This window comes from Colossoma macropomum, unplaced genomic scaffold (genome assembly GCF_904425465.1).
Source record: "Colossoma macropomum unplaced genomic scaffold, Colossoma_macropomum, whole genome shotgun sequence".
Classification (NCBI taxonomy): domain Eukaryota; kingdom Metazoa; phylum Chordata; class Actinopteri; order Characiformes; family Serrasalmidae; genus Colossoma; species Colossoma macropomum.
Window position 1 is genome coordinate 16996894 of NW_023494792.1, and position 19523 is coordinate 17016416.

Consider the following 19523-nt stretch of genomic DNA (forward strand, 5'->3'; position numbering starts at 1 on the left):
AAGGCATTCTAAGTCAAAGTACAGCACTTTATCCCTGCTCGTGCGAGTCAGTATTTCCTCAGTGGTCAGATATGGCTTTGTCCAGGAAGTTCTGACATGAGAGGGAATGGTGTTTTGAAGTGCTCTGATAGTGTGTCATGATTTGGAGGAGAGACGAAACAGAGACATGAGACAGTGTGAGTCTCTTCTGTAATACAGAATTAAGCCAAGCTGTGGCAACATGAGTTATTATCACTTTAAATCAAACCATACGCTTTCCAAAACACACACAATACACACTTACAGGGAAAGAGGGAGAGCCGATTCTGCAAGACAAATTACTGCTAATTTAAAATTACCGCTAGAATCAAAAACTGCTAAATTTTTAAATAATTAATTCTCAATGTGTAACTAATGTGTGTAATTCACCAAATAAATGCACAGATTGTTGCTGTAATTTGAGTTTAAACCACATGCCATGATATGTAGAACTATTATGTGGAGTCAATAATGAATGCTACATACAAGATTTTCCTGCAGTACAGTATTAGCAAAAAAATACAGCTCCAAAAATGTTCTATGTTTCATAACTATTTAAGAACTCTTTTATATTTTAAAAACAAGCTGTTTGAAGAACCATAAACAACAGGTTTTCCATTTCAAAGGTGAATAAAACTGTGTATCTCCTTTATATTGTGTCAAAATCTTGTTACATATATATCTGCACTCACTAAGCACTTTATTAGGAACATTATACTAATATTACAGAAGGGCCTCCCTTTGCTCTCCAAACAGCTTCAATACTTTGTGGCATGGATTCCACAAGATGTTGGAAACACTTTTCCGAGATTCTGGTCCCTGTTGATATGAATGCATGCATCATGCAATTCCTGCAAATTTTTTAGGTTAACTTTCATGCTGCGAATCTCCTGTTCTACCACATCCCAAAGGTATTCTATTGGATTCAGATCAGGTGACTGGGAAGGCCACGGAAGAACACTGAACTCATTGTCATGATCATGAAACCAGTTTGAGACAACTTTTGCTTCATGACATGGTGCATTATCATGCTGGAAGTAGCCATTAGAAGATGGTAAATTGTGGCCATAAAGGGATGTACATGGTCAGCAACAATGCTCAAATCGTCTGTGGCATTCAAGTGATGATTGACTGGTATTAACAGGTCCAAAGAAAACACTTCCCACACCATTATACCACCTCCACCAGCCTGAACTGTGGACACAAGGCAGGGTCCATGAACTCCTGTAGCTGGCTGCAAATTCTGACCTTACCATCTGTGTGCTTCAGCAGAAACCGAGATTCATCTGACTAGGCTACATTTGTCCTGTCTTCAGCTGTCCAGTTTTAACAAGCCTTTGCCCACTGCAGCCTCAGCTTTCTGTTCCTGACAGAAGTGGAACCCGACGTGGTCTTCTGCTGTTCTGCTGTTGTTCAAGGTTTGAAGTGTGCATTCTGAGATGGCCACCACCACAATTGTACAGAGTGGTTATCTGAGTTACTGTAGCCTTTCTGTCTGCTCGAACTAGTCTGGCCATTCACCACTGACATCTCTCAGGAACAAGGCATTTCCATCCACAGAAATGCCACTCACTGGATGCTTTTTCTTTGTTGTACCATTCTGTGTAAAATTCAGAGACTGTTATGCGTGAAAACCTCAGCTGAGCAGCAGTTATAGAAATACTCAAATCAGCCCGTCTGGCACTAACAATCATGCCATGGTCAAAGTCACTGAGATAACGTTCTTTCCTCATTCTGATGGCTGATGTGAACATTACCTGAAGCTGTTGACCCTGTATCTGCATGATTTTACACACTGCATTACTGCCACATGATTGGACAGATGATTGGATGAGTAAGTAGGATATGTTGGTGTACAAATTATAATGTATACATACAATGCACTTTAAAAGACCTGTAGAGTCATAAAGGCAAACGTGGAGAAGTGAAGTGCTAGAAGTGTGCTCTACTCAGAGTCAGTGTATATTCAGATTCAGATCAGGGCTGTGCAGTGTGTCATGGCTACTGTCTACTTTGACTAAAGTTTGCTAATATCGCTCTATGAAATAAAGCATTAAATAATGTAAAATGTTAAAAAAAGCTGGCATTGCACTGACATAAATGAGAGTGAATGATGTCAGGGCAAACCAGCTAGGCATGGTCCCCCATTATGGTCTTGTTTATGGTCTTGTTCTTATTAACGTAAAGTTTTAATAAATATTTCCTTTTTCAAAGCAATACTTGACTGTTTTTTGGTACTAAATCATGCTTTTTAATTGTAAATACAATGTATGTGATAAACATGTTTCTATTATTCTATTATTAGGCCAGAGTGGTGAATGCAAAAGCTTTACATCTGACCACCCCTGATTATGGGGCCATTTAAGTGTAGTGAACTGTTAAAACCAGCTATAGAAGATAGTCATATTTGGTTCATAATGAACTGTAGAATGAACATTTTCATTTGGGGCTTCATTTCCATCTCCAGTATTGTCATCAGAAAACCTAATTGATATATTTGACCTAAGTAAGTAACTCTTAACTCTAACACCTAAAAGCAGCTCTACAAAATTCTTAAGTGTCCCACTGGAACACTGACCACTTCACTTTCTCCTTGTTTCCCAGAGTCTTGCTGAGGTTCAACTCAAAGTCAAAGGTCAAGAGAGGAGAGGCTGTAGAGTGTTCCATCATATGACAACAAGCAGCTCCACATGTGGAAGTCATAGAGTCTGAACAGCACTGGACAATGACATGTAGAATCTGGTTAACTAAGCTTCTGGCACCTTGCTTTGTAGTGAAAAATTAAGAATGGCATTTAAATAGTCCTCCAATGTCACTAAGCAACAGACTGCAATAAAGCTAAAAGACAAACAGAAATTGAAGATTAATACTGTGTTTTTGTAGCCATTAGGCACTAGAAAGTTCCCTGCAAAGGTTGTGGGAAGGTCTGCGTTATGCTGGTCTGCCTCTGCGTGTATTTTTGATGATCCTTTCAGAAGTTGTCATAAACATTTCCAGACACATATACCAACTTGTAGGAGGAAACCACGACGCTGTTCTCCTCATTAAGAGGAACATCTGGCTGGGATAAAAATCCCCAAGAGCATCTCTGAACATTCTCTTAATGAAACACTCCACACGCTTGGATGAAATTGAATTTACAGCCTCTGTAGGCATCTTACTCATTTATGAAGTCAAAGGGGGGTACTGAATGAGTTTAACATGCTAAATATCTCATCTAACAGTGGCCCGAGGGAACCCAACCTGTAGCAAATAGCTACTTTACAAGAGGTATTGCAATAAAGAACTAGAAAGATACACGTATGTGTATCGTAAACCTGCACACAACCCCTGGCAGTCCTATGCAAAATCTCTCAAAACTCAGCCTCATAGCTTCCTCATACACCTCACAGACTCTTTGTCACAATTTACAGTTTTACCAGTAATGAAATCCAGTTTGGATCATTTTTTCTGCATAGTGAAGTGACCTAGCGGCCTACTGAGTCTGTAAGCATTACTACAAGTTATTCTTTTAGGTATTTATATTCCTTTCATCTCTACTGCATTGTCTGTTAAGAAGAGTTAGCCAGTGGCTATCACATATAGTAACCGTGGCTCTACTTCCACCATGTTTAACTGATAAGGGAGGGAGCTTTGGATTGTTTGAAGTTTTTTTTTTCTTTCACCACCCTTTTACCATCCCTCATCCCTTACCTTTGTATTATTTACTGTGCTGTCTTTTATGTCTGTTATGGAGCTGAAATGTTAATGTGGAGTATTCTGCTGGTAGTTAAAGTCACTAAAGATTGTCCCTGTTGTTCCTCACAGCTTTTGGTGCTTTTGGTATTTTACTGCAGTCTTTTAGACAAAAGAAGTAATTTATAAAATGTTTCAATACTCCAGTTAGCTGATTTTCCTATGCATGGCTCTGTGCTGTGGTTCTGAGTGAATTCAGCTTTTTTTTTAATCAGAATTGCTTAGAATTGTTTACATTGAACTGAGGTGTCACAACAATACTGTCTTTCAGTTTACTTCCCTTCGGCAATAAGTGTGTTGATGACATGCATTACATTCATTCAGAGATGACCAGTGTGGTATTCAGGTGGTCCCATGTTGGCTGGCTGCTAACTCACTAGCCATAGAGGCACTGATGCTAGCTTCAATGGCAGCAAAATGTTTGGTTTAACAATTCTTCTTTTGGAAATGCTCTTTTCTAGTTTGGTAACACGCTCTTCCACACATCATCAGCTGAGATCGTCCACAACTCCTCTTTGGTCTTCTGATGAGAAATGAGTAACAATTCATTCATTCAATTCAGTCTTTCCACCAAACTCTTGGGAAATTGGGCAAGTTTTGCAATTATGCTATGGGATATTTAAAAGTTTTTCAGAGGTATCTCGGGCCTAGTTACAGTTGCTAGGCTATGAAGGACCAACTGGGTGAACCAGTTTTCTACAGCACCACCTTGAGTCAGACCAATGTTGCAGCTCTAGTCAGTAAAGAATACCAAAGACAGAAACTTGCTGACTGTGAGTGAAGCAGCTAATAATGACATTTTCCTGAATTTGAATTTTCTCTAACAGACAACATAACGTCATCATTTTCAGGTACCTTTTAGATTTTGAGACATTTAGACCCCACAGGACCCCCTGTATTTCGCACTTTGGAGATGACGTACACTTTTGAACAACATAAACTGAACGCATCAACCACATCCAGAGGAAGTCACGTTTTAACCGTTTGCTCCACATCCACCTTTGCAACCTCGGTCGAGCCTGCTCAAAAGCTTGACTCTTATGGGAACAGGTGAACGAATTCCTCCTGAGAAACAAGTTAACTAAGTCAGCAAAACGACTCAAAAGGGTGTTATCCTAGTTTCAGGGCAAGGACGATCGTGTGAACGGAGCGCAGAATAAAGCCCAGCAGGCCGAGGTCAGGCTCTTCGTGCTGCTGTGGGACTCCAGCGGAGGTGTGTTCTGAGTCCGGAGCTAAAGCAGCGCTGATCTGAGTGCTGGCGCACTGAGCAGCAGTAGCTGTGCTCCGGTCTCGCTATTGGTCCCGCTGCTCAGGGGCGTTCCTGCAGCTCGAGTCGGTGAGTGAGTGCTCTGAGTTTAAGGGGAAGGGGGGCGGGGGGGCGTCCTATGGATATCGAAGGGAAAAAAAGTCGAGCTGGCAGCGCCGACCCCTCTGCCTAGACGTAGCTTGCATAGGCACCGACTAGCAATGTGTCGGCAGTTAGCAGTAGACTACTAGGGCTCCGCTGGATGTGTGTATGTGTGTGCGGGTGTGAATGCGATGAGGCGGGCGCGCTTGGCGACTTCAGCCGTGCAGAAAGACTCCGCGAGCTGCTGCCGGTGCTCCTGAAAGGGCCGGGAGGAGAAGGAGGAGGAGGTGGAGGGGGGCACAACCGGAGCCGCGAGGACATCATGCGCTTCGCCGTGTGGCTGCTGGGCTTCGTGTGTCACCTCCCGGCGCTCGGCCGAAGCTCACTGCCCTACAGACTGCACCCAAAACAAGGTAGGAGGAGTGTGAAGCTCAGATTGGCTGAAGCAGTGCTGCTGTGCTTTTAGTTTGGGTTTGGGGGGTCCCGATCCCAACAACGTGTTGGTTGCGGTTGGAGAGGAGTAAAAGTATCCCACAGGAGAGAGCATGCACTGTGAAACACAAATCACACAAAAATACGGTTAGAAGTCTGTCAGCAAAGTGTGTAGGCCTACGAATGTGAACTCATATAGGTTATATTTTTACGCGTATGTGTGTACTGAAGCGCAGTGACTGACCATTTGATTCATTCTAAACTTTGCCCTTAGAACACACGTTGGGGGGAAAAGTCTGCAGTTGGGCTCGTATTTGTACACAGAAGTAAATGTGTCAAGTGGTTCACATGAGTAAAACTAGTAATTCTTACCAGCTGTATTAATAACATAAATCATATCCACACTCTTAAAAAAGACTGTTCTTCAATGGTTCCTCTGTAAAAGGAATGGATATATATAAAACCATGAAGACTCACAGAATCAGTTGCATGCTTAAAGGGTCCATTGCATCATGAAATGGTTCTTCAGATTGACGGAGAATGTATTGTATACATATATAAGAACCACAAAGGGTTCTTCCATTGTTACAAGCTTGAAGAACAGAAGAACCCATTTTGGTGCTACATAGAACCCTTTCAGAAAGGTTCTATATAGAACCATAAAGGCTAAAACCCATTTCCATCAATCTGAAGAACCATTTCATGATGCAAAGAACCCCTTTGAGCATGCAGATGGTTCTTAGAGTGTTCATGGTTTTATACAGAACCATTCCCTTTGCTAAAGAACCCTTGAAGAACCATCTTTTATGGTGTTGATTGGACACTGCAGTTCACAGATTATAGGATGAGCGCTCACTTCATCTGTGGTGTGTTTAAAAGCCCAGAGTAAGTCGCTGCTCTGCGCCTGGTGTCTGTGTGTTTCCCACAGAGAGCTTCATCCAGCAGCTCTCGGTCTATGAGATCGTGACCCCTGTGCGGGTCAATGACTTCGGCGAGTCTTTCCCGCGGCAGCTGCACTTCAGGAGGCGGCGGAGCGCGGACGTGGCCGTGGCGGCGCCCTCCTCACGCGCCCACTACCGCCTCGAAGCGTTCGGCCAGCGCTTCCTGTTGAACCTGAGCGCGGACGCAGCCTTCATCGCGCCCTCGTACACCGTGACGCACTTGGGGGCGCGCGGGCGGCGTGAGGCGGCTGACGGGCACGAGCAGGAGCTGCGCCACTGCTTCTTCACCGGCCACGTGAACGGCAAACGCGAGCACCGAGCGGTCTTCAGCCTTTGCACGGGACTGGTGAGTAAAGCGGCCACAGCTCACACACCGGAGAACTGTGTGTGTGTGTGTAATTTTTGGGGGTGGGAGGTCACCAGGATACACGACCTGTGTCCTGTGAGTCTCAACAGGAGAGTGGCAGTGTTCTCACAGCACATTCCCCAGGGTATGATTAACATACAGTGTAGAATGAGTATCAACAGTGTACAATCAAATGGAGAATCAACATCTGCTGTGCTGCATGAACGTATACTGAACTGCAGGGGTAGTAAACTCTGGTGGTTGTCCTGCTCAAACACACCTGATTCAACTCATCAGTTACCTGCCAAGTTTAGGAGGTGTTACGGCAGGTAAATAATTTAGAACGGCAGTAGTCACGTAAGACCAGCTGGACTTGAATGAACACTCTAAGACTATATTCAACACTAGGGATTTTACTGTTTAGGTTTCATACAGATGGTGTGTACATCAGCTGCACTGAGCCACACTGAACTCTTCCAGTAGGTTTCAGTGATAATTTGTCTTGGCTGAGTTCTGTGGTCCTTTGCATGAGGACGAAAGGATATAGGGGTATGATCGAGTAGATACTCAGGTATGAGTAGAGGGAATCAAGTTAGTCATTCCAAGGGTGCCAGTTGGTGATAATGTGAGCCTTCCTGGAAGAATGATATCCTACATAACTCTGAAGTAACAGCTGATAGCATGTGGCCTATTAGAAATGCATACTCTCTTTTCTTGGACACATTCTGCAACACGGAAAAGGCATGTTTCTTGCTTTTCCGTTTGGACCTCATGCATATTATGCAGTTATTTATTTTAAGAATTATTAGTTGGTCACTACTATGAAACTACACTACACTACAATGAAAGTTCTGTAGTTATGAGTATGAAGAACTCAACCCTAAAGACACAAGGTTTAGGGGTTAATCACTGTCTTTATTTTGAGTTTGTATGGGTAAGACACAAGGTAGATACCACTGTATTTAGGGATGACATCCTATAAACTTGTGCATACAAGGATAGGGCTTTTTTCATCGACCTCTTGTTTGTGATACTGGGCTCATGATTCAGTATTCCCATGATATTTTAAAATTTGAATAAAGGAAGAATGATGACTGAATCCATATTGTTGCAAAGCTTACTAATGCGGCTAGAATTGCGAGACAGGAAAAGTGTGGTGTTGACTGGTACTAGTTTGGGGTTTAGACAATGTAACTGTGTAAGATGCAAAAATAAACAGAATGCCTGTTCTCCATGATGCATTGTCTCATCTCCATGTTTCACATTGTCCCAGTTTTGCATCAACATGGGTATGCTGGAACAGTGAAAGCACTAAAATTTGCAGGGAACGGGGGCTCTGGGACCAGGAGTGAAAAACATTTATAGCACAACCATAGTATGCAGTTGTGTTTTTTCTTCTATTTTTATCCTTTTCTTTAAACATTTTGACTAGTCTTATGCCACCAAATTATCTGCATTTAAAACATTGCTGAAGCTAGTCACTTGCTTTCAATTAACTGGCCACTAGCCATCAGCTCTTCGATGATTTGCCTCATGACCTATTGGTATGTGTCCATTTGTTTATTAAATATCTTAGCAAGGTGATCACTCATGCAGGTAAATGGGAGAGGCATTAACTCCTATTGCTGGGGGATGCAAAGTTATAAATGTGTCGTTTCTCAGTACTGCATTAGGGCCCTAGTGACAGCAGGCATTTAGCTCTGATGAACTCATGAGGAAATCAACAGGCCATACATCATTCTGTTTTCTTAGAGGACACTGACACGACCATTATAAACAGTCTCTCATTTAAGCATTCCTATTCTGTTTGAGCATCATGTTGTATTGTGTATTAACATTTTTAACTTTATTGCTTATTTTTGGGAACTAATTTCTTTCTTGACAGTCTTTTTTTACAATGTCTTTATTGGCTTTTTTAGGAATATAATAGAAGGATTTAGAATAATGATTATAAAGACAGATTATCACATAGCAAAAAGAGCTCTGTGTTATTAGGTTAGATTTCCCCATTTGAAGCCCGTTAAGACAACATTTTTGATAATGTAGGCTCTAAATAAAATTGCAGTTCTGGAGATTTAAAAATTGAACGCCTTCAAATTGCATAATTTGAGTTCCAGTTACTCTGTGCATTGTGTTATAATGAATGACCTAATAGAAATGCTCCTATGGTTTTTCCTTCTCCTGTAAAGTTACGTTTTTGAGGATATGAGGTTTTATTCTGACAGCGATCATATTTTCCTAATTCAGAAATGAAATACATATTTTAATCAGATTATTCATTGTGTTACTGGTTGGGCAGTGAGTCCACTGAAACAGAAGCCACCTCCTTTGCTGTAAAAACCAAAGACATAAATCTGACATGAGCCTTCATTGGGTCACTGGCTCAGATATTACATGCCCACTGTTGTGTACAGTGCAAAGAGCTGCACTGTTGGCACTATTTGAAATATGAGGTTTACACATTTGTATCAAACAGCCTGAATTAGCAACTGAGGTTCCCCTAGGTCTGCAGTCTATGTAGTATTCGCCTTTACTATATTAGCTTAGATTGTTTGTGGGAAGCAGTGATAGTACAAAGTACTTTGGAGAGGCTGCATTCAAACATGTCATTTCAGCACTCATTCCTGAACAGCAGCTGGCTTTGCACTTGTGAACACTGCTACTGATACCTGAGGAGTGAAACTGAACACTTTGCTGGACTCACTTAATTTTGGATTTGCACCTAATCAATTGTAAAGATATTTTGGAGGTTTAGCTCAATTTTGGATGTTTTATATCTTTTTAGTTTTTGTCCTTTTGACACTTTTTATTTGTTTTGTTCAGTAATAGTATGAGTCAGTGTAGCAGCTCAACTGCTCAACTCTAACATGTCTACACACATTGAGATCCTCGGGCACGCTGGGCCTATACATCAGCTCAGAAATCGTCCTGTCCTCTCTGGTAATGAAATCTGGTGATAGCAGCAGAGTCTGTGCCTCATTCAAGCCGTAGCTGACAGTCCTTGTCTGCACCTTGACTTAATAACCCCAGAGTACAAGATGATTTCTGATGGCCTCGTGTACAGATGCATACAGCCATTCAGCCAGGGAATACACTGGAACCAGAGCCTCTTCCTCGCCATTCACTCACAGTTTTTACACCATCTAAAGCCCTCTCTGAACCTGCTGAACCTGGTGTAGCCACTGATGAGTGTAGCATCCACATATCATAAGGCACTACTATCAGGTTAGTTTAACAGAAGACATCTGTCCGTAGACAACACACTTTCTCGTGTGGATGCTGACGTAAAAAAAAACAAAAAAAAACAAATCAGGCATAATTTACAATGGGGATGTTGGGGTCCTCACTTCAAGGAGTGGTAAAGACAAAATGAGGCACTTAAACAAAGCATAGTTTGTTAACAGTCACATAGAAATTGCACAGACCTGGCTAAAATGGCATCAAATGGCACTAGGAAAATGCGGAAGAATGAGCGTGTCCAGTTGGTCCACCTTAAGATTAAACTGATACGTTGATGATAGTAGGTTTGCCCATCACACTAAGCTGCAGCTTAGATGTATTTCCTCAGTAGGGTTTGTACAGCTTTATTTTTTAATGCTGGTTAAGGTGAGTTCATGGCGCTGAATCGTTGTTAATGGTGGGCGTCAGTAGAGCCACTACGCTCTGCTGCAGCTCGCGCTCATGACCTCGTTTTAAAATTCAAAATTTAACGGAAACTCAACGGAACCCAATCCAACAGCCATCTTAGCTAGCTAGCATTATCCCATACCGAGGCAGGTTAAAACAGACAGTACTGTCTGCTTTTTTTTTTTTTTTGGACGTTCGAGACGGAGTGGTGATGCCGAGAAAAGTCACATGTAGTAAGAGCCGGTTAGCTAACTAACTATCTGGTAAAGTTAATCTGTTTCACTTGATTTTAACTAACATTAGCACTGCGTTAGCCAATCTAGTGTTAGCGTAAGCTTGTGTCCGGTGTTAAATAGTTTGTAAACCAGCGAGCATGCAGCTTGCTGTCTGTGCTAGGATAGGGTTAGCTTCGGATTCACAAAACCACTGGAATCAGCGCCCCTTCACGAGGGATGTCTGTCCTTTTCTACTGAATCACAGCCACAAAAAGGCGAATTTAAAATATGAGGCGGGAAATCATATAAACATCAGAATAATTTTGCTAATCTTGCTACGTCCCCATTGGAAATATAAAGCTAAAGTCACTTGACTCGCTCTTGGCCTTTGGACCTTTTGCTGACAGTCTTCAAAGTAGAATTGATGGATAGACAGAATCGATTAGAAGCGATGGGAGACATCTGTCACTTTAGATACTATCAGCTATAAAATATTTCTAGCTTTTATTATTTTACCATATATAACTTATTATTTTGTTTTTCCCTGAACTTAAAAACGTTTTTAGCAAAATTAGTCTTTCTACTGTTTTCCTGCATATATTTGTGATCATTAATTATCGTTAATATAACGAATGTACGTTTGCTTTTTTTTCTTTCTGGGTTCGTAGTTTCTGTTTTTTTTCCCTTATTTGCTATCAAATTGCTTGGCAGTCATGGTACAGTGAAAAAATGATTTTAAAAACCATAATATTAATCTTCATATGGCCTATCTTATTATTTTACTCGTTAAAGTGTCACTAGTATGCTAATGTGATTACTGTATAAGTGGAACTTGAGGTGTAAAGAAACTTTGACATTATATTTATATGTGTATGTTTATGTTGGGGAGCCTGCTGTAGGACAGAAGGTAGAGGAGAGTGGGAGAGTTATTTCTTTTTTTTTTTTAATAACCAATTTATTTTATTTAATTTCCAGCTTTTGTATCATAAAATCTTGTATTTTGGATGCTAGTGATATTGTATATATGACATTGTCATTATCAATTATGCAGATGCATTACGATGTTCGTCTCATATACATGTCTTTGTATGTTGTGCAGGCGCCTGTCACGATAGCTAGGTCTGTGTGTAGTTCATGATAGTCTGCCTGTAATCTAACATTTGACTAATTAACATTTGTCTTTTACACTGCCTTTTTGTCCCTTGTGTTCCATTCTGGAGGCAGCTGTGTAACTAGTCACTGCCTTCAGAGGCACCTCTCTTGTTGGACAGCATTTTAACCGAAAAGGAACCTTAGTAGGCATCGCATTTGGGACAGTGCTTCAGAGCCATCATATGTGTCATAAGTTTCACTGCACTGTTCATGTTTCATCTGTTTACTCACAGTTGCTTGTTAGCTTACACTTACCTCCGACTGTAAAGATGGATTGCCTCAGTATAAACGGAAGGCTTCCGAATCTGCAGCAGCTATTTTCCTTGCATTGACACTGTTGTGGACATTTGTATAAGATGAACAGGCTGCTTTAAAGAGTCGTATCTGTCGTGATATACTCGACTCGGCGCCCCGAATACAGATAATCGTGATTACTAGTTTGTGAATTATTTCAATTTATTCACTATTCTCATCTACCTTAATGAACCTGCTTTATTTTTAACACACAAAGGAAAAAAACTACATATAATTTTGGACAAAATGCACTTAGAAGAAAGGATCACACCATCTGTTACGCTGACTAATATGCATTTTATTTTACGCATTCTCATCAGATTTATGAGCTCCTAGTCTGACATTTAGCTGTCAACATTTACCTAACGCTGATGTGACTGGGATAATCACAGCAATACAAGACAAGAAGAGCAGGCAAAAATAAGCATTTGTGGTATTTATTTTAAAAACATTTTATTTCTGAACTTCTACATTGTCCAGTAAGTAAAAGTATTTTTTATTGTTCAGGAAGAACTTCAGTCTGCAGTGCTGTTTCTACAGTGTTTTCCCCAGTGTAGGCTGGTTAAGTGAGCTGTTTTCAGTCGTTAAGCGCAGTTTTCTCCCCGTACCAGCTTCTGTTCCTCAGCTCCTCAGCCAGTGCCTCTCCGCTGCTGTAACGTCAGTCCCTGAGGGCAGAAGAAAATCTCTGAATATAAAATCAAACTGATAAATTATTTACGTATAAAAAGCGCTAGTAAACAGTGAACAGCCAGTTTACACAGCTAGTCCGCTAGCTAAGCTACCTAACGTTAGCTTTACCTAATGAGGTACAAACGCAGCCTGTCGGGTTGCGTTAAACAAGCAAACAGCCAAAAATATACCACAGGAAATTCTAGAGATCTACAAACACAAATGTGTTAAATACTTTACACAAAAACAACAATCAATCAAAAAAGTAAAGACAGAAATCAAGAAATAACTTACATTTATAAACTCCTCGACCGCTTTGTCCTCCGTGTTTATCAGTGTTTACCATGTTGCCTTATGCTGCCTTCCGAATGGGACAGGCTTCGCCTCAGGAGTGCGCAAATGCTGCCTTAAAATGCTGCCTACTTAGACAGCTGCCTCCCGATTGGAACACACCAGTAGTTTTGTGGTTAAAAATATAATTCCATACAATGATGAATGGGATTTTTACTTCCGGAACCAGACTGTTTAGCTGTATAGTTGCTGCTGGGGTGTTTTCTGGGTTAATGAGTTAATTTGAGCCCATATGGTAGAGAAACATGATGCTGTCTATTGAAGCATTTTTTATAGATCAGATTTTTCCACTTACCAAAATAGAATTAGATTTAACTTGACTGTGTGTGTCAGTCACTGTGCTGTCTGTGAGAGACGTGTTTTTACAGCATGTGCACGGGCTGGGTTATGTCATCTTTCCATCCCCAAGGCTGCGTCACAATGTGCTCCCCTGTCAGAATTCCTACCATTACTGTGAGTGGAAAATCCTCAGAGTGATAGTGTTCAAGCCAGCAATATCCTGTTAAAGTGAGCATATGAAATTACAGTGTAAACACCTTTGTGGTAGGATTGAGTGAGCTCATGTTAAAGCATTGCATGATTGCACTTGCCATACTTGCCGTGATTTCACTTTTCCAATGTAGAAAACAAAGATCTATCAATCAAACCACTCAGAACCAGAAGCAGCTGTGAACATTTGCAGATGTAAATTTAATTGATAGTCATGCTACATCATATATTCTTTGTTCCATATCGCTTGTAGGCAAAAAAGCAGGCTCATAAATAAGCTATATAGACATTTTTACAAGTGTCATCCACACATGTTTTGTGACAAAGAAAAATGTGGATTGTAAAGATCAAAACATGCAGGAAGTGGAAGATTACATTTGTTCCAGTGTTTCTCCATGCAGAGGAGAAAACCAGCTTGGTGATGCAATTTAGGACTCACAAAGGCATTGTAGTCCTGGGATTATGTTTAAAATTGAAGCTTGAAACTGTTGAATAGTTTTACACTCAAAGTAGGACCTACATTATAGTCTAGAAAAAGCTGTTGTTTTTATAGAGCAGATATTTGGTGTGAAATGATGCGAAACGCTCATTTTATTAACAGTTGTTTTAGACCTTGCTCTTGCACCAGAAACATGGATCCATTCACATACACACACACACACACACACACAAAAACACAGCACAATCTTTATCTGTCAGGTTGTTGTTTCTTTGAGCAAGTCAAAGATTATTTTATTTTATTATTTCATTTATATTATTTGTTAGGTTTTGTTCCAACAGCGATGAGGTGCTGCAGTAGTGATTTACATGAAACATGCCCTCATATATGTTGATGTAGTCCAATAAAAGAAAGACATTTTCTTATATGACTACATTCATTCTGATGAACTGATCATGGAATGCTCTTTGACATGCATGGGCAGTGTTTGAGGTCATCTGCCGTGATGGTGTGCCTGACCATCAAGTTTTTTTTTTTTCACTTACAACTCAGCTAAGTGAGCAAATTCTGTTTCACTCTATAGTTACTACTCTATTACGTTGTAGTAATATTAAAACTGAATGATTTGTTTTGAATGACATCTGCGCAATTTCATTTCTTTTACATAGGCATGTTTTCAGTGATATTCCAGTAAACTCCTCAACTACAACTGAATATCCTTACAACACTGGAATATTATGTTTGTAATAATGACGTATATATAATGTAAGCCCTGTACTTTGTGTATACACAATCATGTATATACTGTATGCACTGCTGGTAACTCATCTTTTGTCTGAAGTACAAGCAAATTTGTTTACATATCTTTGTATGTTGGATGCACATATCCTCTGTTTTCTTGCATGCTGGCTGTTACACACAATGCTGCTGAAGCAAATTCCTGCTATGCTTTTATATGTATGTATGTACGCACACACACACACACACACACATATATATATATGTATATATACACTTTTTATACTTTTTTTTTACACTTTTTATATTATGTGTTACATGAAACATGTTGAAGTTGAGACTCTTCTAATTATATACACAATGGCATCTAATCTCTGTGCTCTGTTTTCTTTGACCTTGCAGATTGGTACATTTACAACCCACAGTGGAGAATATTTCTTAGAACCTCTGATGAGAGGTGATGGTGAGGAGGATGAGGAGGAACACAGTAAACCTCATTTATTCTACAAACATGAAAGGAAGAAGAGGTCAGCCACAGACCAGTCTGAGCCATGTGCATCTTCAGGTAAGACTGTTTCCTATGGATTCTCTAGCAAGTGAAAACTGACTGATTTATTGTAGCTGTTAAAATATTCACAATAAGGCTGTAAGGCATGTGACGATGTGACACTCTTAGAGTCTTTGCTTATTCCATTGTCATGGTTAATTATGCAGAATGAGTTGACTAATCTCAGATGAACCTATTCATGTTTTAAGATACTGTATAGTTGTGTTTTGATCTGACACTTTCTCAGTTTTGCTTGGTCAGTTGGAGGTAGCATTTGAACAAACTGCGCTTTGCTGATTAGTGTAAGCTCTGGGGGCAGTGTTAGTGAGAAGATTAAAGCCTTTATGGGTTAAGTCATTGAAATTCTTTATTTAATGAAAGAAAATCAGATCCATAAAGCTGTGGACCATGCAAGATTGGTTCTTAAGCATCAGCACCCTGTGGTGTAAATCAATGACGTGCAACAGCCATGAAGAAATAGCGGCCTTGCTCTAATAACCAACCCACCCAAAGCCTCCCATTTAATTAGAATTTTTATGGCTTGGCCCTTATGGTGGTGGAGAGGCCCCCTTCAGAAAAGTGACCCTGCAGAGTTCACTGCAATGAGAGTCTAAAGAATCACTGTTGATACTCCTCGTGGGCGGCCTTTATGTCCCCTGTCATAAATCTTGTATGTGCAGGCTGCTTGATTTGCTTGTTGTCTGAAGTCAGTCATTTGCTAAAGCTGTGGCTATTGTCTGTGCTAGAGCAGAGAGTGGTTTGAATGATCCAAAGGGTCAGACAGATACCACCTTAATATGCTTTCTATTCTCTATCACTCTCTGTGTGGGGCAGACAATCTGGATCGTCTCTGCCAAAGTTTTCAGACATGCTGCCTGAACAGGATCATAGGGGTGGACTTTTTTCATGTGCTGACGCAGGCTTGTCTTTGATGGCATGTATTTGTTCCAAAGTCATGGGTGCTTTGGTATCAACAAAGTTCAACTTTAACATCTTTCCAGGGTTGAAGTTTTCTGAAACCTCAATTTAGTGAAAGCTTAAAGGTAAGTCTAAACTTGTACTTCGCTGGATGTGTGGAAGAATCAGAGTTTGTGGGCAAAGTAATGAAAAAAACAGGACCTGCTGCCAACATCAAAAAGCAACAGATACACAATGCAGGAGGATTAAAAGAGATGAGCATTTGCAGTTCACGGTGTCCCATGTGGTGGATCCAACCACTATCAGATAACAGCAGCCACTGGGCAGATGTGGAGATAAATCCATGCTTTGAAGAACATTTCATGTTCCTGCTGCTTGAGTGACATTGTCAGCATGCAAGCTCTATCACTGTCTAAATGGAAGAATGTATTTAGAGAACAGAATAGAAAGTTGATATCAGGATCAATTTAACATGTCACAAGATGAATACATAAATGAAAAACATGAGGTTGGTAATTAAGAGATTACTGACTTGCATGCATGCCATTTTGACAGCCTTGGGTTTTACTGGTACAAACAGACATGTCTTGAATACAGCTGTTACTGTAAAGTAGTCTGATTTTCTGGGATGTCGCGATCACCTGTAGAAATTCTGCACTTGTCTCTGTGAGTGAATTGCCCTCCGCACCACCCTTCTCCTTGTGCTGGCAGCATGTCTGTGCCAGTGATCTGAGCCAGGCATTTAAGCTTGTGACTCAGACAGCACGCTCGCCGCACGCACACACCCAACCCTGCCAGCGCTGTCTAAATATGGAACTGCTTAGTGCTTTAGTCTTAATTGCTCCACAGGAGAAAATGTTTTTTTTGCAATACTTGGACACAAAAGAGTATATCTGGCAGAAAAAAGACCTGCTTTCAGAAGTTTTTTTGAATGCCTTTTTGTGTAAGTCTAAGGAATGATTTTGCTCAGGTTATGTTCTCTCCACTCTCACATGAAGTACAGGCAGCTGAGCGACCTATGCTAATGTCAGATGTTAACTAATGTCAGATGTTACCACTATTTAAATAACTTTGCATTTCAAATACAATCAGTACATCAAAAAATTAACACTTTACCCATAACAGATGAAAAACTATTCCAGTTCTCCCAAACATAATTATAATAGCACTAAAAATGGCACTCTTGATGACGTAAACCAGTTGGACTGTGTACTCAGCGGGACTTACTGCATTTAAGTAACTTATTAATCTACAAGGATATTTCTGTCTAGCTTGTCTAGTATGAATGGTTTAGGCACCTGAGTTACACCCTGTAGATTCCTCTTGCCTAAGCAATCTTCAGCAGGTTGTAGAGTGAAATAAAAGCGTTCTTTGTGAGGGTCAGTGATCTCATGGCCCATGCCCTCCATTCTTTATGTGCCCCCTGAAAGAGGAGTCTTGTTTTAAATCAGAGTTGCTCACTGTGTCTGATTTCTGAGAGAATGTGAAAAGGAAGGGAAGAAAGCATGGGGAGATAGATAGAAGGAAGGACAGCGATAGAGTGAGATGAGATGGGGGAGTATGTTCAACATGCCAAATATCCTAATTTGTCAGAACTTAGGGGCATGCCAGGTGGCTTAGTTGTTGCTTTGTATTTAGCTTTGGATTTTATAATGTTCTGAGATTTCTGTTCTATAATGTTTAAGGCAAATTAGTAAGAAATGTAAGTCTTAAACAAAAAAATGCAAGGAAAAATAAAAAAGCGTAACATCGACTACACCCTTGAGAAGCTTTTCATATAAAGGCAATTGCATGGAAATGGGACATTTTTTAAAAAGTATATGTATATATGTTGCATGACCAACTTTATTTAAATGATTTTAAATTTAGGTTAACGCTAATTTCAGTGTCTTATAACTTTTTATATGACGTTGTTCATTGCATTGAAGTTAGAAATCGTGTATCGATATAATGAATACATCATTGGCAACATGTGTTTACACATGAGAACTATTTGAAGAGTTCTGCAGTTTATACTTATATATACATATTTATGTTTTAGTACATTTAATGCACCATCACTGTATACAGTACACAATACGATATTACCTAAATTTTGCATTTGACACATGTAGAAAGATACACCGGTCAGCATACCTGTAGTGCAAGAGTTCTGTTCTTTCATCATAGTGTCCTTTTATTGTTCCAGCATCAACAGCCTGTCAGCAGAATCTCTGACATTGCTTATGGATATTGTCATTCTAAGAGTGGTGTTGAGAGACCTGTTCCAATAAGGGCTCATAAAGAGAATGCTTCAGTTTGTCTTGACCTCTCTGTGAGATGGAATTCTTATGCTGTATGTCAGTAATGGACTTTGAAACTGTGATTTATAGCAAAGGTATATGATATGAAAGGTGTATGCCTTGTGTGAACTAAATTATTTGTGTCTGTATACAAAAGAATGTAATTATTGCTTCAAGTACCTTGAAACTCTGGCATTACCTGGCTTGCACAAGTCTTTCTATAACACACCCAATTACATAGTTTTCCGAGTTACTGTATGAAGGTTACCGTGTGTATTTCTGTGGGTGGTTGGTCTTAATGTAAAATTGCACTTTACCCACCTGAATGTATGGTTGTCTTATGAAAGTATAAGAACACTTTTCTGGTTTATGGGTAAAATGTTTTTTGCCCAAGGCTAGGCCGCTGTGTATTTATTGCTACATCCTTGCCTGACCACTGTGTATTGTTTGCTACATCATTATGAACTGTTAAGAAACTAATTCTTTTAAAAAAAAAAAAAAAATCCCATATAAACATGTCTACTATAATTCGGCCTCTAAGCTTCTCTCTCTCCATGGTGTGCTAATGAAACATGCAGGTAGTTATCTGTCTCCTCTGGCTAGCATGCAAATCTCTTTGTTACAACCAAGGGGAAGATTGTCCAAGGCATGAGGGCTGCATGAGATAGGGGTAAATTCTTTTGACTGTGTGGCATGTTTTTGGAGGAGAATGTTATGTGCATATGAAGTTAATGAAGAGTTTTAGACTTCTCTCATACTCAACACACATAACAGGTATGCAGACATTAACTGCTGCATTAGGGAAAAAGCCAAGAGTTACATTATTTTAATTACTTTATTTCACTTTTACAGATATAAGCAGTAGTAAGGTGTTGGTTTGTAGCCTGCTGTGTTTAGCGTTGAGTCGTTAGCAGTTTCTTTGTATCTTTGTCGCGCTGCTTTGGGTCAAAGTGCTATTAAAATATGTAACAGATGTTGTTAC

General features: G+C 40.1%; 1 protein-coding gene across 1 annotated transcript in view; it reads left to right on the forward strand.

The window, feature by feature from the left end:
• The first annotated feature begins 5378 nt into the window (after positions 1 to 5378).
• LOC118811805 (A disintegrin and metalloproteinase with thrombospondin motifs 20) overlaps positions 5379 to 19523 on the forward strand; it is a 93391-nt gene continuing 79246 nt past the window's right edge. Inside the window, exons 1-3 of the mRNA XM_036576299.1 lie at positions 5379 to 5514; positions 6462 to 6820; positions 15197 to 15359. Of these exons, the coding sequence (XP_036432192.1) occupies positions 5424 to 5514; positions 6462 to 6820; positions 15197 to 15359 (613 nt within the window). The 5' untranslated portion in view covers positions 5379 to 5423. The remainder of the gene's footprint in view (positions 5515 to 6461; positions 6821 to 15196; positions 15360 to 19523) is intronic.